The sequence below is a fragment of the Pithys albifrons genome, chromosome 5, assembly GCF_047495875.1.
Source record: "Pithys albifrons albifrons isolate INPA30051 chromosome 5, PitAlb_v1, whole genome shotgun sequence".
Lineage (NCBI taxonomy): Eukaryota > Metazoa > Chordata > Aves > Passeriformes > Thamnophilidae > Pithys > Pithys albifrons.
Window position 1 is genome coordinate 7,809,155 of NC_092462.1, and position 19,955 is coordinate 7,829,109.

At 39.7% G+C, this 19,955-nt stretch overlaps 1 protein-coding gene across 1 annotated transcript in view; it reads right to left on the reverse strand.

Annotated features, from left to right (window-relative positions):
* Positions 1-19,955, reverse strand: part of SLC10A7 (solute carrier family 10 member 7) — a 162,735-nt gene that overhangs the window by 50,109 nt on the left and 92,671 nt on the right. Inside the window, exon 6 of the mRNA XM_071555632.1 lies at positions 5,883-5,918. Coding sequence (XP_071411733.1) covers positions 5,883-5,918 — 36 coding nt within the window. The remainder of the gene's footprint in view (positions 1-5,882; positions 5,919-19,955) is intronic.

A 19,955-nucleotide genomic window follows, 5' to 3' on the forward strand; every position in this document is an offset into this window, starting at 1 on the left:
ATCCATTAGCTGCAACTTCCTTATCAACTTCTAAGGCTTTTCAGCTACTGAAATATTTGCATATTTAACGATTCATTTGACTGGTATCAACTCTCATTTACCAAGTGCTTGAGAGGAGAAACAAGGTAGAGTGTGTAGAAATCCAGTTTGAAAACAAAAAAGTACTACTAGTGCCTTTCAATAAACAGATTAATCTGAATTATGTGGGACTGGAGAAGACTTGGCAAAAATTTGAGAAGTATCAACAACTTTTAAACCCACATTTTAATTCAAAGATTGTGAGCATAGGGGAAAGCTTTTCAGTATTTCTATCAGCTTCTGTTTCACTCACGTCCTTGTTCACCACTCACTTTATTTCACTTTTCTCTGTGATACTTGCACTGAATTTCCTTCACTTGCCTACTGAATTCTTTCAGCAGTGCTACTTGGTAGTACTTAGAGCATCACCACTACAATGCCAACACAAAAATACCCACTACAAAATTCAGGAATTTGAGAGGGTATCAGAAAACATCACTGAATAAACCAAGAGCAGAAAGAAGCTGATAAAGCCTTGGGAAGATTCCGTTTTGACACAAATGTCATGGTAGTCTTCATTGGTAAAACAGCTGACAGGAGAGTAATGCCTGACAGTTACATGGAGATTTTGCCAAGAGTATTTTTAAAAATACATATGAATTTTGCATGGGCTCTTTAACACTCCACATTACTGGCATGTTTCTGAAGAATGTACATAAATATGTAAAATACTGACTTATCTGTGGGTGGCCCTGTCGTGTAAAGGAGAGCACTCTGGACACTGAATCCCAAGGTTCTGAGTTCGAGTCTCAGTGGGGGCCGTCCCCTGGCAGTTCAATGCCTCCCTGTCATCCCATCCCATCAGATCTCGGATGCTCAGCAGGGTCAGCCCCGGTTAGTACCGGGTGCTGTGACAGTCCCGAGGACTTCAGTGTCACTGTCCAAGCTCACTCGGCCGTGGCAAATGGACCTCAGGACTTAAACTGTGGGGCCAGTTCTGCGCATGCTGTGCCTCACCTAAAAAATCCCCTGCGCAGGCTGCAAGGGCACACCCACGTGGGGAGAGCCCTTCCAAGTCTTCATTGGCAAAGTCTGGCCATACACACTGACTTATCTCTAACATTCTTTGATGCCTTTCAATAAAAATACATAGATCACACACCTGGACTTCTGCTACTTTGATAGCTAACCAGCAACTGAGGAAACCCCACCTATCAGGCACTGAATCTCATCAGTAAGGGTAATAGCAAGAAGGTGGCAGAACTGGGATCCTGTGCCATAAAACACACAGCATCACATCTGGCTCCAACACGTGCAGATGATTCACTGCTTATGTTTTGATACTCATTACAATCAATAAAATGGTAAGCCTGTGTGGCTTGTAAAGCTGCCAGTCCATGTGCTTGGCCAACTTTAAGGACAGACAGGGAAACTATCCCAACGTGGCTGTAAAGCAACAAGCCACATTCACACAAGAAAGGTAACGTCTCTTCATTCTCATCACTCTCTTACATGTTGGTACAATATCTGCACTCATCCTGTTTCCAAAACAAATCCATGAGACATTGCCTTGCTGAGGCTCGAGGCTAGCCTCCATCCCATGCAATACAAAGGCACGTGAAACCCCTCAATGAACAGAAACCTCCATTCATACATGTTCCTGTTTTCTCCACTACTAAAGTTACAATCTAAGGGCATATATGTGAGATGACACAGCTACAACTGTTGCAGAGTTCAGTGCTCCTGAAATCGCGTATATCAAAAGAGATGTCTTAAAAAGGAGTTGGCATCTGGAGGTTATCAAAGAGATTACAGCACTATTACCTTCACAGTATGAAGACACCTTTTGTTTAACTGTCTTTTAATAATGTTAATGGGCCCAAAAGCAGCATACTTAAGAATTTCAATCATAAACTGTTATTAGGAATCATATAATGTTACTACAAATACTGAAGGAAATAACTACACTGAACACAGAGAACAAGTCATATGATAAGTAAAGATGGACAGTCATACCCAAGTGCCTTACTTCCCTGGTCATTACTTAACCAATTTGTAGTAATTATTTATTGATAGCAATATAGATATTTTCAAAGCAAAATTTGGTCTACACTAATTCTAATTGGTGAGGTTTATTTTCACAGATGCCTTTCAGAAAATTAAACTTACTTCTCTGCTTTACACCATTTCATGGTCCATGTTTTACCTATGGCTTCAGCTAAATAGAAAACCTGCCAAGAGGAAGACAGAGAGCATCCTTCTGTGACTGCTTTGGTACACAGCCTGCTAACCATCATTACTGAAACATTGCAGAATTTTGCTAAGAAATGTGATCAGCACAACCTCCTGCTAACTTGAAACTGCTGTAACTTACAGCACTTTGCTTCAATTCTCCTCCTCACCATATATATGAACTCTAATCACTTATATACAGTTTATGGGACATTGCCCATTTGTAATATCTTTGCAGGGACTGTGACATATTAACTGTTAATAATAGAGGTGAACATGAGGAAGATGACACTGATCATTAATGTCGCTGGAAGCAGATTCAATAGCTTCGTATTAGGCAAAATGTTAATCAGAGGTATCTGTGGCAAAGTCAGCTGTTCTTTACAACGTTTAGCTAAGCATCCTCACAAGGATATAGTCCAGTAATGCTATGCACAGGTATTTAAGGTTTCATTAAATTAATCAGAACCTCTCTGAATGTTAATTTTCAGTGAGCTTTACACCAGAAGTTCCCAAGTAGAAATACCCTTTTCAGAAATGTAACTGATGATCTTATGTTCAACACCATTCATTTAAGATAATAAACTATTTGTATTAAATGCATTATTTATTATAGCTTCAATATGCCTTTATCAATGTTGTTTAGAGAGTTTACATTTACATTATTAGGCACTTACGAACACAAAAGGTAGTTCAGAAATTATATTCTCTGGTGCACATAGGGCAAAATATAAATGATAACTGCTATGGCAGGTCAAGCTATGTAACAAAAACAAGCTAATAGACAACAAAGCATTTTATTTCTGGCAGCACTAGGGTTATTTTATGTACTGTAGACTGGGAGACTAACAAATATGATCAGTATTGCAATATAGCATTCAGACTACCATAGCATGACTCTGTAGAAGAGTTAATGCCAGGGAGTACCAGACTGAGGAATTAAAATTCATTGTGACATTGACTTCAAAGGTCCATGAATAGTATTCAGAAGCCCAGCTCAGTCATTGTTGAGGTAAATGGAAGTTTTATTTTGAAACTTGAAAATTCCACCTTTTATTAATTAAGTACTAAGGCCAAGTTGCATGACTAAACTGATGAATGGCCCAGAAAAGATAATCAAGGAATTATTAGCCCATGTATGGGCGGTCCCGTGGTGTAAAGGAGAGCACTCTGGACACTGAATCCCGAGGTTGTGAGTTTGAGTCTCAGTGGGGACCATCCCCGGGCAGTTCAATGCCTCCCTGCCATCCCATCCCATCAGATCTCGGATGCTCAGCAGGGTCAGCCCCGGTTAGTACCGGCTGCTGTGACAGTCCCGAGGACTTCGCTGTCACTGTCCAGGCTCGCTCGGCCATGGCAAATGGACCTGAGGAGTTAAAGGACGGGGCCAGTTCTGTGCACACTGTTCCTCACCAAAAAAATCCACTATGCATGTGGGGAGAGCCCTTCCCAAATCTTCGTTCGTGAAGCCTGGCCATACAATACAATTAGCCAATGTCATTCCACAGTACTACATGAATGATCGAGCTGCAGGTTGCAAGCAAGAAAACAGAAGCCTGTGAACTGTGTGCTTGAATCACTACATGTTAACCAGGCCAGGTGCCTCAAGGAAACTAGAGAGGTTCATAAGAAAGGAAAGGTTTCAGCAGTCCAGTCACAGACTGTCAGGGTACAGGAACAGTGCATCATTGCATGTTTGGTTTGCTACCCTAAATACTTATTACTGGATAAACTGAACCTTCAGAGAAGGCAGATCTCACTTAAGCAAAATGTGCTGTTCAGCTGACCTGGATGCTGCTCTTCATGTCTGAAATCCTCAGCAAAGACCTCAAGAAGTTTTAAATATTCATAAACCGCAAGAGAGAAGTGCTTGAGTTTTGGGCCTTGTGACAAAAAAATACAGTTTTTGTAACTCCCCTCATCCCCAGACTAGTTTGTTTATCACTCTGATGAAAAAATAATTCATGTGCACATCTTCCTCCAGAAGAACAACTCCCGAGTCATGTTACAAACCGCCCAACAGTTATTGTGCATTTTACACACTTCTGGTACAAATGCCTCCAGGGCTGGTAGGAAGAATAGAGACATATGCTTTGCCTTCCTCTTCTTACACAAATGAAGTTTTACCACCTCTTCTGAGAAGTTATGGTGAAAACTGCAATTTATGGGACAGGGTATTTTATTATCTGTCTATAAAGACACCAAAGGAATGATCTTTATCTTGTTTGAAGAGATATGCAGATCTTTCCTTAACATTTCCATTTCTACACAAAATATCCCTTTTGCCTACTAAAACTCAGCAGGGTGAAAGCTGCCAGTGAGCAAACCCAAAAACAGCTGAAGTTTCAGTCCCTTACAAACAAAGGCACAGGTCTCTGGATGAGTGCCTGTGGAAGAGGATTGTAAAACAGTGAGGCAGCCCATCCACAATCAACATATCCAGAGCAAGAACAACAAAACACTCCTTTTTTAAAAGAGCAGTTATATTTTTCAACCTACTGAAACTCTGTGGTCCCAGCTCAGAAAGCTTTGCTGGTGTGTATCGATGTATACAACACAGTTTGTATGTAAATGCAGCTACTTCAGATGAATCACAATGTGCTGTAGTAAAATAAAAATCTTCCCACACAGTTTTACTGAGGCAGTAGTTGTTAATGTTACAGCCACTCTCACAGTACTATTTATCCCAGTTTATATTGCTGTATTTGTATACAGTACATATGCTGTTTAAGCATCCCCACCATAAACAGTGCAACATTTGCATGCCACTTACAAATTGTTTCTCCCGCTCTGCAGTGTGCTGGCTTACATACAAAGCCATTAGTAAGACAAACATAACAAACAATGTATACCTCTCCTGAAATCCTTTAAGTGCTTCAGCTTATTTTCCCCGCTCTTCACAAAGCCAGTCCTCAGCAACTTGCACCACACCACACTATTTGTGCCAGCAAATCCTCAAGCACCAAGACTTCCTAAGTGACAAGGGATTTACTAAAGCACCACTACCCATCCATAAAAGGCTCTTCCTTGTATGCTGACTAATATCCATTCCTTTAAAAACATGATGATAAAACTTGGTTTTCTGCCTTTTCTCCTACCATGAACTGTAAGGATCCAAGGCCCTGATTGAGGACTAACAATTGAAAAAGAAATCTTGAACTAACAGGAATGAAGCAGCATCATGTTTGGTGATACACAGGGGCTCCAGTAATTTGTTTTGCTAACCTCTACCACAAAAATACCCATGGGCTTAGTTGTTCAAAGACAAGTCTCCGATTATCTGAACAGTGTTTTTCCAATTGGCCTGTCATCCTGTTGTCCAGTTCCTGCATGTGAAAGCTCTTCAAGAGATCTCCTAACCAAGTCATCATCCTATCTGTGAAGCATTTGATTTTATCCAGCCTGATAATAACACGGGTTTTGCAATTCTGCAAGAACAACAGGCAGGTGCAGGTAGTGTTTGCATTCATTTGATGACCTTCCTGGGAGGCAGCTTATTTCAAATACTGACCAGAAAAATCTTCTTCATTAATTAAGCAGAGTGAAAATCACGTGAATTTCTGTCTTAAATATACTGTTTAATAGGTGCAAGATTATCCAGAAGGAAGACATATTAAAATCACAATACTTACAAAAAGCAAAAGCAGAAGTGGAGTTATAACAATGCCCTGTAAGAAACAAACAAAAACAGTCAGTTAGCCAGGGAAGCAGAATAGTCTTTACTTCCTTGTACCTTAGTGTGCAGAAACACACATACATCATTCAACATAATAGAAATTAAGTAACAAGAAGCTCAACTTTGCTCTTCACTGTGCAGGTTCTTTAACATTTGTACGCCAATCATTTTATAAACTACACTCAGTACAAAGTGCCTCTTTTTACCTCTAGTTTTCCCCATTTTACACCTAAGCCCCTCTGTTCTAAAAGATCTTGTATACAGAAATATAGATCATTTACTTTGAAAAAGCATATTAAAGCTCTCCACTCACTGTGCTGTATCTTAACTTCACTGAGCAGCTCCTCCTTAGGGGGAGCCTTGTGATCAAGTCCCCTGCCACCCAGTCCCAGGTCCTCTTCTGAGCAAAAGCTGCAGCAACTGTGATGAATTAGGTGTCGTGACTGTGTAATGTAAGCAGATATTCCCCAAGGAAATGAGCTGAGATCTCAAAACTCATTTCACTTGATTAGACTTCATGTCTCACTGGTAGAAGGCAAGTCTTTCATCTAATTTAATCACACAGGACCACCTCAGCTTTTCACATCCCCCAGGCAGACACAAGCAAAAAGATTTGTTGTCTTCACTGACAAGGAACAGGTTTAAAGCTGATGATTGGACAAAATAGAGGATTTTAAGTTTCAAGAGGGCAAATCTTAGAGTGAGTTGTTTGGGTTGGGAGTTGACATGACATGCATCACTTTCATAGCTGCAAATAGCAATTCCCCATCATCCTTCCATCTGACTTCAATATTTTATTACTGCTCAATAAAACGATTCTATCATTTAATGCATGCTAATTGACAGAGCTTGCTAGAATTTCTCTAGGCTTGGAACTTCTCTATTCATCCTCCAGATAGGTCTCAAGAATAGCTAGTTTTTCAGCTATTCATAAACTTTATTTTCCAAGGACCAAGGTCCAAAACTTCATCTAAAAGGGTGCTTATTTCATATTTTTTTTAGCTGCAAGTTAAAAACAATTGAACAAAAAAGGCAGTTGTCCCTTTCTTTTCATTTAACCTTGAGCAACACAACTTTACTTCAATATTTTGAAAGCTAGTATTAAGAAAAACCTTAAACAACTAGTTTTGTATTTGCTTTCTGGGTTCACAAAAAATCATGGATCTGGACAGAGCATTAGCCACAGAGAGTTCCTATTGTGTTCCTAAAACAAAATGCAACAAATAAATGCCACAAATTATAGCAGACAGGAAAGATCAAGGAGGCAACAGTTAAGCTGTGCAACTTGAAGGCTCTGCAGAATTTAAAAATGTATTTTGAAATAAATAATGTATTCCATATCTGACTGCCCCACAGCCTAGCTATCCATAATAATTTATCTTTTTACAAATGTCACAACTGAGATAGCTCATAAGAGACTAAAAAGAGAAGTAAAAGCAGGAAGAATTGCTTCAGGGAGTCACTCACTGTTTACAGGAGCTCTAGACCAAAATGCAGATAACAGATATGAAGAAATATAGGTGTTTAAGAATATCAGCCAGAGAGGAAGAAACAAAAGTTGAGGAGGGGAGGAGGCACCAAGAACTGAACTGACACTTGTGTACAGCAGCATCTACGATGCTTAGAACAGAGAATTAACAGTAAGATCTGTATAGTGAAGGTACAACACAGTCACTTCATCAGAACGACCAAACTCCAGCCTTTATAGGCTGCTAAGAATCCAGGAGCCAGACTTTCCCCATGTTCCCCTTTCCCTACTGACAACTACACTGTACACCTCACATATTACCAAGTGCCTGAGTATTCCCTTAATTTTGGGATGGCAGAAGCCATGGCAGGAGGATTCCACCTTCAAGCCTCTGCATGATTGCAAAGGAGTGTGGATGGAGCGGGAGGTGATACACCAGAAGCATTCCAGACTTTCCCCATGTTCCCCTTTCCCTACTGACAACTACACTGTACACCTCACATATTACCAAGTGCCTGAGTATTCCCTTAATTTTGGGATGGCAGAAGCCATGGCAGGAGGATTCCACCTTCAAGCCTCTGCATGATTGCAAAGGAGTGTGGATGGAGCGGGAGGTGATACACCAGAAGCACTCCAGACTTTCCCCATGTTCCCCTTTCCCTACTGACAACTACACTGTACACCTCACATATTACCAAGTGCCTGAGTATTCCCTTAATTTTGGGATGGCAGAAGCCATGGCAGGAGGATTCCACCTTCAAGCCTCTGCATGATTGAAAAGGAGCGTGGATGGAGCGGGAGGTGGTACACCAGAAGCATTTCATACTCCAGCTGAGCATTGAGAGCAGGGAGAAGAGAGCACATTGCCAGCTCTCCTCTAAATCTGAAGGAACTCATTGATACAGCACCATCAGTAATCTCATATGTGCTTCATATACCAGTGCACTTTTATACATTACCAAAAAAATCAAAGGTAAAAAACCAAACTAACCCAACTTTGCCCTTTATTTTGTTGATAAATAAAGATGGTGTCCTTATTCTTTAGGATGGGAGCTGTCATTTGCTATATATTTACTTTAGAAGTTGGTGGTATTAACACAATGGGCAACTGCCACTGCTATTTCAGGCCTTGTGTCACAAAAGGAATTGGCACCTCTGTGACAGTAACACGCTGTAATTCTGTAAGTGGAGAGGAAGACAATACTGCTATACATCATAAAGAGATTCCTGACTGAGCATGTTGCAAATCTAGCACTCAAAAGGTCAATTCTAGCAATTTGTTGCTAAATTTTGCTATTAAACCTGGTGATCCTAGTAATCAGAACCGAGTTTCCTGTTGCCTCACCACAGAAGGATTTACAAGGTTGAACTTTCCCATTTGCAACACATACACAATTCCCTGGGAAGCTAAACAATTACCTGACAGAACAGACAAGTTCATATTAAAAAATAGATGCTGTTGCTGAATCACAGTAATTTGATGTTAATGCTTTATTTTGATAAGGAGTGCCAGTTTGAAAAACCACAGGGATTACATCAAAACCAAAGGGTTTTTTTCAGTCAGTAGTGCTGTGGTGACTGTGATGGGTTACGGGTGCAAGCAAGGCAAGATTTATGAGGGGTGAGAACCTCTGTTACCCAACTGGCTGATGGAGCTGGTAAAGAACAAATTCGGTAATGTAAAGCCCATTTACATGTTACCCAAAAACACTGACAAGCTTTTATGTGCAGAAGCCCTTCCCTGCAGGTTTCTGCCCCAGATTTGAAGAAGGGTTAACATACCATGGTCTAACAAAAGGCATTACCTTTCCCTGCACACACCACTTTGCTACAACATATTACCTCTTATTAGAAACATGGTCCACAGTAGCCTCATAAGCATTATGTGATGCATCTCAATTCACACCTACTAAAGAATAATAAACAGAACACTTGGATCCTAAAGCCTACTGACAGAAAATACAGGTGACAACTTACATTTCGAAGTTAAAATCAAAGTCTGATTCACTAAGAATAAAGAAAAGGTGGAAGAAAACAGTAACTCCACATAGTTCAGCTCATGCTCCAGCAGAGGCCTCACAAAGATGAGCACATCCTGACAGTGTAGCTGCTTTCTAAGACTAGGAGAGGCTGAGAAGCACAGAGGAACCTAAGAATTAAAATTAAGATTATCCTCTGTAAGTCCATTGGACACCAACACCATCAGAGATGAAAAAGTAACTAAATTTGACAGCGCTTTTCCCTGCCTTGCTTTCCAGGCAAGCGCTGTCAAACACACAGTGTATGGAGATAAACAGATTGTAGATTAGCACTTCCAGCAAAAGCTGAGCATCTGCCCTTGAGAATGCAAGGTCGTTACACAGTTTTAGCATCTTCAAAGTTCGGGTGGAGTGTTAAGCCTTCCGACTGCTGCCCACAATGGAGTCGAAGTTGTAAAGTGACTGCTGGTTGCTATCTGCAGAAAAACTTTTAAGAAATCCATTTACACCTCTGATGTGAAAGACTGACTGAATATATTTCAATGATTTTAGTGGAAAGGGCAGAAAAAAATCTCAGCCTGACCAGAGACACTGATACAACATAGGAATCTGAATAGTCAGATACCTGTGAACACATCTCTCTTTACAGTAAAGATAATAAAACCTATCTTAATTAAGAGAGTTTAAATACAGGTTTGTGTGTGCAAGCACATACATAAACATACATATTAATGGCAGGGATGTACTTGGAGATCCATTTAATTGTTTGCCTTATAGATAAAGATGTTAAGAGGTTTTCTGTATGTTTCATCCAGTATAACATTGTCATAGAGCAGATACTAAGAGGTGTCTATTCTCCAAAAAACGTATAGAATCAAGACACGGAATTGGCTGCCAAATCAGACAGCAAGGGGAAGTCACATAATGAATTTGAAACTATGATGGCAAATAATTAAAAACGAAATTATGCAAATAGGAAGAGGAAGGTGGGCACAGATCCAGAGGCACACATGGTAGAAGACAAGTAGGGATTACTGTAATGAGGCATGAAATACATGTGAACTTTCCTTCGTTTCCTTTACCCACAAATTTCCCATGCAATTTTTCTTCATTCTTACAGGTCATCAGTATGACACATTTGTGGCAATTATCAGTGAGAAAAACCTTAACCAAAGTCACAACTGATTTGTCTTAAAAAGTAGGGCTAAAAAGAAAACAAGATGAGGTTTTGAATGAAGGTTCTGAACAAATGTGTGTTTTCTGAAATCAATTATCTACCCATGCTTATTGCTACAGATGTTCTTGAATGCTTTATCAGAGCAAGATTGAAAGAAGCAGAGTTATAAGCTCAACAAAGAGTGGTAAAAAGTTACCTGGCAGCAATTCCATTCCTACTGATAGGGTAAGGTGCAAGAAAAATGTCTCTGAACTGGATAATTTCATCAGAAGACATGCATAAGTGAAAACAAACTCAATCTTTGTCAGGGTACAGCAGTATTTTTCCTGAGTTTTATTTCAAAAGTTGCTGGACCTTTTTGAAAAAGAAAGGGCAACCAAGAAAACCTCGGCCTGCACTCCCCATCTCACCTTCAAACAAACAAGAATCGCAAACACAAACTTGTAGTTTTTATGATTACAATATGAGAGACTTTACCTCAAAATATATCTTATTTCTATTTCTTATGTATTTTTTTTCCTTGATTTTGTGCTTAGAATTGTGTTTTTAATTTTTTTTCATTTTATTTTTAAGAAGTTTGCAGACAACTTTATAATGTTTTACATTGCAGAAAGGGAACCCTGCCTCTGGAAAAGTGCTTCCAGGTCTGAATTGGGTATGTTTGTGACCACTAAGAGCTCGTACCAAAGTTCTGACAGAATACACACAAATGGATGTTCTCAAAGAATCTGGTACTATCCAAAAGGGAAAAAAGTGGGCACTCCTAAAGGTCACAAAGCTATTGTTCAGTGTTTCCAAGAACATGATGGAGATTGCAAAGACCATGGCAGCACTCAAAGCCAGCTCTAGGTCTATTCAAATGAAGGAGCACAAGACTCTCACTGTCCTCACCCTCAGAGGGGTCACAGCTCCACAATTCTTCTTCATGGCATGATGCCTGATTAAACATTGCTTATTAGCCATGATGCCACATTATCCATCTTCCTGAATAAACTGATTTGAAGTATAGCCCTATATTGAACTACTTTGCAGTAATGTCAATTTTAGCACCATATACAGAATGACTCCTTCTGAAATACGGCTTTCACATACCCAAGTCCTCAGAAATTAGTTGCCTTCTCCCTTTTCCCACCTGTCCCCACGTGACTTTGGAGCTATGCAGAACCTCTTGACAGACACCACAGAACAAGATAAAAGCCCCTATGCTAAATATTCACACTTGATTCCAAAGCAGAAGGGCAAACCCACTAGAATTCAGGATGCGGCGAGTCAAGTTCTTGTGAAACCACCAGTAGGCTCTGAATGTAGATGGAGTGAAATAGTAAAGGGCCCACTAACAGGGTTACAGAAGCAATTGTGAATTTTGCATATCTCAGTTTTCAAGTGCTAAACCATTTGAACATGATGATTTCAAGACTGGAACAAATTATTAAAAAAATATTTCAGTGCCGTAGTAGTTGGATCCCTGAGACAATCTTTTTGTGGGTTCTTTAAACAGCTTTTAATATTTTTGATATTTTTGTAAGCATGGCTATACAAACTATGTTATTAATTTGACCTACTTAAAAATGATAGCAGAGATGACAAATTTTTGTTGAATAAGATGTTGAAATTGATTTCCACAATAAAATATACATGTTTTCCCCCTCCCCTTCAAACTTCATGTTTGCATAAATGACATAAATGGTTGGTTTTATCTCTTGCAATCTCAGAGATTAAGTCAGAATTTTCTGCTGTGCTTGTAATTTCAGTCATTGCCCCATGATGCAACTTTCAGTGTCCCTGTGCTGCTTCCCCATGGACATCAAAGAAGCTCCTGGTGCCAAATAATCACTTGCCTTTTTTTTTCCAATTTAATTATTTTCAAAATAATTTCAAGTGTAAAACTCCTCCTATACATCCCTTTTCTGTCAGCTACTCCAATAACATTGTTGGTTCTGAGGAGCCTTATATAACTGCACGACTTCAAATAAAATACGCAACTTGTGTCTTTATTGTCCTGTTTTATATCACATGACTGTTCTGAAAGCTAGAAGGAACAAAGGCTTATGAATTGATGTTTAAGATTCTAAATACACCCATCCTCCCCATAATAAATACTAGGAAAAGCTGAAAAGACATTGAAAAGAGCATGATGTTAAGTTTACACAATTTTGTTAAAGAGATAAACATTGTACAACACCAAGAGAATGAACCAGAAAAGAAAATCAAAAATGGAATTCTACATCACTGTAATTCAACTATAATTATAAATAGATACCACAGCAATAGCTGCAACTCATCCAATTAGGTGAATATTGGATTTTAATAACAAAACTGTAAAATTAGAAGCACTATGTCAAAATGGCTTTTGATTTATCAGAGGGTCAAAATAAACCAATTTCCTATCAGCTGTGAGACAATGCATAGAGTTTTGTGAATTGTTCCAGATATTGTACCACCTTTGTTATGTTGTGTCACCCCAGAGGTCTCTACTCTGGGAAGGGACATTAATTTAAAAAAAAAGAAAACTGAGATAATATTAAAAAGCTTATTAGCATCGGGTAATAGTAGAAATCAAAGGCATTTCCACTATTTATTAATAATTACTACTCCACTATTTATTAATAATTACTACTTGCAGGTGTTTCTCTTGCATACATTTTATGCAAGCATGAAAAAATTAAATCTAAAGGAATGCAAGCAGCCAGAATTGGTTTGTATCAACAAAACAGAACAGAGAAACAAGAAATACAGTGATCTGAACTACTGGCAGTAACACTACTACACTTGTCACAGGTGGAGTGTAAAGAATAAAACCAAAAAGAGAAAGCATTTTTTTTTCAGTAAGATTGAGGGGTGAGTTTCTGATATCAGAGTGAGAGTGAAGCCAAGAGTAAGAAAAGAGTGTTTTAGAAAGGTGAAACGATGGAAGCCCAGTTTGCCTGGTTTCCCAGCAGAGGGCATCTTCATCACATTAGAAATTTGCTTCTTACACAGCAACAGTAGTAAGGATCCCAAAGTTTAAAGCAACTATAAAACTTCTTGGTGCTTTGCAGATGATACAAGAATAGTACCTGGAATGATGCACAGAATATAATAGAAGTCTGAGTCGCAAATGAACGCTTCCATCAAATATCCTGAAACCATCAGTGAGATGGGAGCTGGCTGGCAGAGTGCGGAACAACTCCTACAAAAGGTGCTGAGGGCACTGCTTTTGGCTGTGCTTCCCAAGTGCTGCAGCCTCTCACCACTGCAACAGCTGCTGTGTGTGACCCAAGGAAATTCTGGTGGACCTTTGCTCACACATCTGGAATGGGATCGAGCCATGTTCACCAAACTCGGAACACCTTACTGCAACTTGTCTTTTGTGAAACGCATTCAACTCAGATGTCTTGTTAACATCTCCAGTGCATTCAATGATACTGCAGAGTCTGTTGGAGCTACATTTTCCTCTTCCCATTTCCTCCTCAGCGGCTTTTGCTGACCATCATTCCTGGCCTCAAAGACCTGTTTCCTTCCCTCTACCTCCCACCCCAAGGGAACCTTTTAAAACTTCCTCATATGCAAATACTTTCCTAATTCCAGCTCAGTAGACCACTGTCTGTTCCTATTCAAATTTAATTTTCAAGCAGTGTCAGCAGAGAGCAAGATCACTAATTCTGTGTGTCAGCACAGTTTATCCACCGGTGTTAGGTAGCTTTTGCTAGAGAAGGCATACAAGGCAGAAGGGAACTTTGCAACAACCCACACCCATACACTTTTCTAAGTGATTCTCTTATCTTTGCAAAAATCCCTTGGACACAACCCAGTAATTTCTACAAAGCAAGGAGGTTCCCACACCTTACAGCACGACCTCAGTGGGTCTGAGGAAGGAAGGCACATCACTTGGAGGATTGCAGTGTCTGCAGGCGTAGGCATGGCCCTTTCTTTAAAAAGAGTTTAATATGTAATAAGGATACAATAAACTTTGTTAACGTGTTGGGGTGTATGTTAAGTGCAAGGTATGTTAGTGCAGTGTTTAGGATGTACCACAATTTCCCCTCTGTTTTGTACATAGAAAACAAATGCAGTAACATGCATGTTTTACAAGTTATTTTCCCACCTAACTTTTAAGTCTGTTTTCTTTCAGAAGAAAGTTAAAAATATCTAAATTTGTCCTGTACTTGGCTGTCTGCCAAGTAATCAGCAACTCCTAATTTAAATTACTAAGAAGCCATTTGCAGCAAAGCGTGCCAGCCTCAGCACCTCTGCCCCCACAGATCCTTGTGGCACTAGGACAGCATGGCACACTAGATGGTGCTGTGGGACCTTCCAGGGAAAACAACCTCCTAAAACCCAAGTTGTATTGTTCAATTAGCCAGATAGTTCATTGCGTATTTTGAGACACATTACACAGTACTAAGTCGCAACAAGAGAAACCAGGATCACAGAAATCGGAGGAGTACACCAAGCAAACATTCTGCTTAGACTGACACTGATTTTTGGAGTACCTCTTCTTCCACTCTTCTTGCCTCTCCTTCCCAAAGCAAGAGAACGCAGTTCTTATGCTCCACAACAGTCTTACTTTTTAAAAGGGTTCTGCATGTAAAAGAGTCTGAAGTCAGAGATCCAACAGAGAAAGATCCCTACAAGCCTTTTCTGTCCTTCCTTGGGAGCTGGACTTAACCACCCCATGGCATTCACTATTTTATTCCATTCAATGTTTTAAAAACAATTTAACACAATAAGCTCTGAATTAACTGAGCTGTGAATTAACTTTTCCTGCCATGCTGATCAGTTGTGTGAAAGAAAACAGAACCACACAGGAAAAATTACAGAAACCTGAGATAAAAGCTAGCAGAAACTCTACAGAAATCAGCAGTTACAAGCACTTATCAAAATTGATTCTACTTACTTCTTTCTACAGCTTTCCATGCAATGGAAAACTATTTAAGTAGAACAGTTTCTGTATAATGACACCATCAATATATGAACCAAAGTAAGATACATTTTGTTAACATAAACACTCTGTTTAAATAAACTGCTGTCTCCCCCCTTCTTTTTCAAGCCAAGAATCTCAAACAGTGCAAGTATAAAATACTGTATGACCCCTCTTTGACATACACAAGAAAATAAAAACTTTAGATAATGGGTGGGAGTGTCGTGACAATAAAAGCCTACAAGGATTAATTATGTATCAGTAGTAGTAAGACACTTCCTTAGCATTGCAAAGATCTCTTGGTGATTTGATATTCAGAAATACCACTGATATCACCAAAGTGCTGGCACAATTCTCACACGCACCCAAACTGTGGGTTTGGTCTGGGGTATCCATGAAATGAGATAGTATCCCCTCCACCCCAAATCAAATCAACAGCATAGCCCAACGATAGCTATTGTTATAAATTAGACAGTTTACATTGATTTTGTCAGGAAGAAGTCTCATCAGCCAAGGTGCTAACTGCACTCTGTAAGGTGAGAAAAGCCCTCCAAGTTCCCCAGGATTCTTCAGGATCATTTCCAAGTCCCCTGCAAAGTTAAGCTATTAATAATTAGTTTCAGAATGAGCTCACTCATGCATTCTTTTTTTATCTTTAGTCTAAGTGATCTGAGTTGTTACAGTACAAGGCCAAACCCAACCCAAACGCACAGAGGCACATGTGTACACACAGACCCAAACCCAGCCCCCAGTATGGTAATCTATATTGCCTGTGTTCTGTGCTGCCTGCCTGGCCCCAAGTCATCAATAATGAATAGAAATGTACAGCTACAGCAGTAGCCTGTGTCATGGGCTTGTCAGGGATTTTTGAAAAGGAACAAAAACACAGGTTTGCCATTTGATTGTGTCTTCTTTTGCAAATCCAGGAAGGGAAAAACAAAGATGTATTTTTAAAAGGGTAATACGATTAACTGTTTTTGTGCTAATTGGCCAGTTTCTTCCACCATACAGAATGGAAAATTATTTTCTGGCAATGCAACCAGTATTCTCCTAGGCCTGGGAATTCAACAATAATGTTGATTCTGAGCCCAGGGAGGAGAGGTTGTGTCTATTTTAAGATAATGAATACATATTCAAGAGGAGTCAAATACAGGTTTACAGACAGGGAGAGAAAAGGATTTGTTTTCCAGGAATCCAGCAAGTTCAGTCTCAAATAAAATTTTATCTTGAGGAACAAGCTTTAATGCATGCAGACACATTTATACACATAGTCAATGAAAGCAACAGCATTATTAAAAAAAAGGTGATTCTTGTATCTATTATTTCTTTTCAATGTTCCCAAATATATTTCTACAGACATTAAGGCTGGAGTCTTACAGGAACGATTATCTCACATTTTACAAACAGAAAACACCAGCTGGTACAATACCAATCCACCCCCTCGGGAGGGTGGGTGGCAGACTACAAAACGTCTACAGGACACACACAAACTAAACTGATTGAAAACCCAGGTCTAAACTCAAATGTTTCTTACTTTCTTCATGTGCATAAATCCCAGAATAAGTCCTGCATTAATATATTTAATTAATAAAAACATTAACTTTCACAGGAACTTCAGTATTAAATGAGTATTTTCCACTTTAGAAGATGCAATTGATGATATGACCTTGTCTTCAAAAAGCCTGGAAGAAGATAATTTGAGATAATTTGTATATTAAATGAAACTAGATAAGCACGAGCTTCCAACTGGGCAGCAAAAGCAAGACATCTCAATTCAAATTATGTTGCCAGGCCTTCTTTTCTAGAAGGCAGCAGCAAATAAAAGCACATGGTTTAAACACAACTGAGGAAAATCTTCACAAAGCAGCAATCAATAATACAATTTAAATGGCCTACCCTGTGTTCTGACCTAATGTTAACTTGTGATAACTGTTTTTAATGTTTAGAGTGGGATATTACAGTATTCAGCTGAACTCAACTGTGCATAAATCGCTGAACGTTCATGAGTTGAATATGTTATTAATGACTGTGAATAAGGAAAAAGGACCATAAACCACCTTTCTGTGGCAGATAATAAAATAACAGCCTCAAAAATCACAGGTACACACTCTAGCAGATTGAAGTTAAAAAAACTCCAAACCACAGAAATGTGATTCTGTTTAACTGATTAAATGAAATCATTTGCTTACAAAAGAAACTTAAACATGCTTAAAGAATTCCAAAATTATTTTATAGATAAAGTTGCTTCTCAATTTTAACTCCATATATATTTCGGCATGACTACTCTGAATATCTTCCATTTTGCGAATTCTGTACAGTCAGTAAAAACTTCTTTTCTCCTACTGCTGTGTTGTTTGTGGTTTTGCAAGTGCTCACACACCCCTCCTCCAGCCTCCTCCTCAAAAACAGGGTTGGCAGCACAAAACTTCTGCCTTGTTTTGAATATCCCCATGGAGTACACAATCTACTTAACACACATTTGAATGTGCTGAATATGCACATCTGCAACAAGAAAACGCAAGGATTTCTTCATATGTGGTAGAATGGGCCAAAACCCCATTCTTGTTACCAATCCCGTATGACCCATGGAATATCCTCTAATATATATATTTTTTAAACCATCTGCTTCAAAGATGTTTTTGTTTTTTGGTATGTTATTCGAGAAATATGGATCTCACATTCAAGACAAAAGAATGGTGCATTTGTTGATAATCTTACTATTGCTGGAGTCTCAGATGCCCACCTGGGCTCGGCACAGCCTGTCCCTCAGCACAGCATCCTCAGCCGCTCACTCCACCTGCTGAAGCCACTGACAATCACTTTGAAGCACGCAGGGAACTGGCTGAATCCACCGTGCTGTGACATCAAAAGAGCTCTGCCTACACTGCTGTTGACATGGCAGGTCTGAGGAAAATGCACCTCCCTGAAACTCAGCTCCACAAATCCACACTGCCTGGTTCACATCGACCACCTGCCTTGCCAGCAGCCAGCAGTGCCACCTGGGAAGGCTCTCTGGCAACCTAGAGCTGTCACATCACCCAGGACGGTGAGGAGGGCACTGCTGTGAGCTTGAGCACTGAAGCTTTTTGTGGGACATCTCCTTACAAGGATGGCATGGCGCAGTTTAGCTGGGAATGGGAACCTCGGTACACTCTGGGCATACCAGAGCAGGTAAATTGCAGAAGTGTAAAAACCCAGGCAGAGGCATCCTGAAGAACTAAGTGCTTTAGGAAAAAACCCAAAACAAAACAAAACCACAAAAAATGGGAAAATTAAAAAGAAAAGGAGAGGGGAGCAGCAAACAAAACTTGGCTTTGTATTTCAATTTGCTATATGGGTTATGCTGCTCTAAATTGCCATCAGAAGGAGTCTGCTTTTCCCTTGTCTTATATGAATACTGGTTTTGCATTTAAATCATCTGGCCTGAAATGTGGGGCTTTGATTCCGTAACATAACAGAATATTTCCAGAGGGGGAAAATTGTTTCTGAAAACAAAACAGTCCTAGTCGAGCAGAGACTGCCTAGGCTGGTATGTGAAAGGGAGCTGCTATGTGAGAATGGAACCAAATGAAGAGAAAATATTTCCCTCCCACCCCCCACAAGAATGGCTTCTTTTGATTTCAGGTCCCAAGAGCTCAAATGTCAAGGCAGAGTTAATTCAGAAGGTGTTTCCTATTTTTCATGAGATAAAACAAGAGAACAACTAAAAGATGTTATCCACGAGTTCTATTTTGCCCTTCTCACAGCAAGAGTCTTCAGTCTACTCTGTTCTCAGGGAACCCAAAACTCCAGAGTTTGCTTCTTTCTGACTCCTCCTCAGGCTTTGCCCCAGCTTTTTCCCAGGGAAGCACTGCAAGGATGGAAGTTCACAGTATGGGATTAGACCATTTGCATATTTAAATTTACAAAGGCCCCAGTCCTCTGAATCCAGAATTTTTCTCAAACAGAACACATTCCTTTTAACAGTGAAATCCCTTGTAATTACTCAGCTAAATGCCATGCCACACACACTCACAGAAACTCGTTAGCTGAAGGCACAAAACATACCCCTAAGGCCTTTGGATTTTTACTAAGGGTTTCTAGGATTCTCCAGCCAACAAGAGATTTGTTTGTGTCTACTCTGTGTGTCTAACACTTTTCCTAAACTCATTCACCTGGTGGATGGCAGACAGGACTTCTCCACAGAAGCTGCAGAACCACCAAATTGTGTGCTGCCCCTACCCTGAACATGGGAATTGCAGAGAAAGCACCAAGACTTAATGCATCCTAATGTTAACAGCTAACCTGATTTTCAAAGTAGTTCTCAGATGCACTGTTTGCCTCACTGATCTAACACAAATCAATAACATGCAGCCTAATAATTAGCATTACACATAATTGCAAAAATCACAAAAACCAACCCATCATCCAGCTCAGTATTAGCTGTTAATTATTAGAACTAATAGTTATCCTTTAGAGAGCAGCTTCAACACCCATAGCACGGGAGGGTTAAATAGCCTCATCTT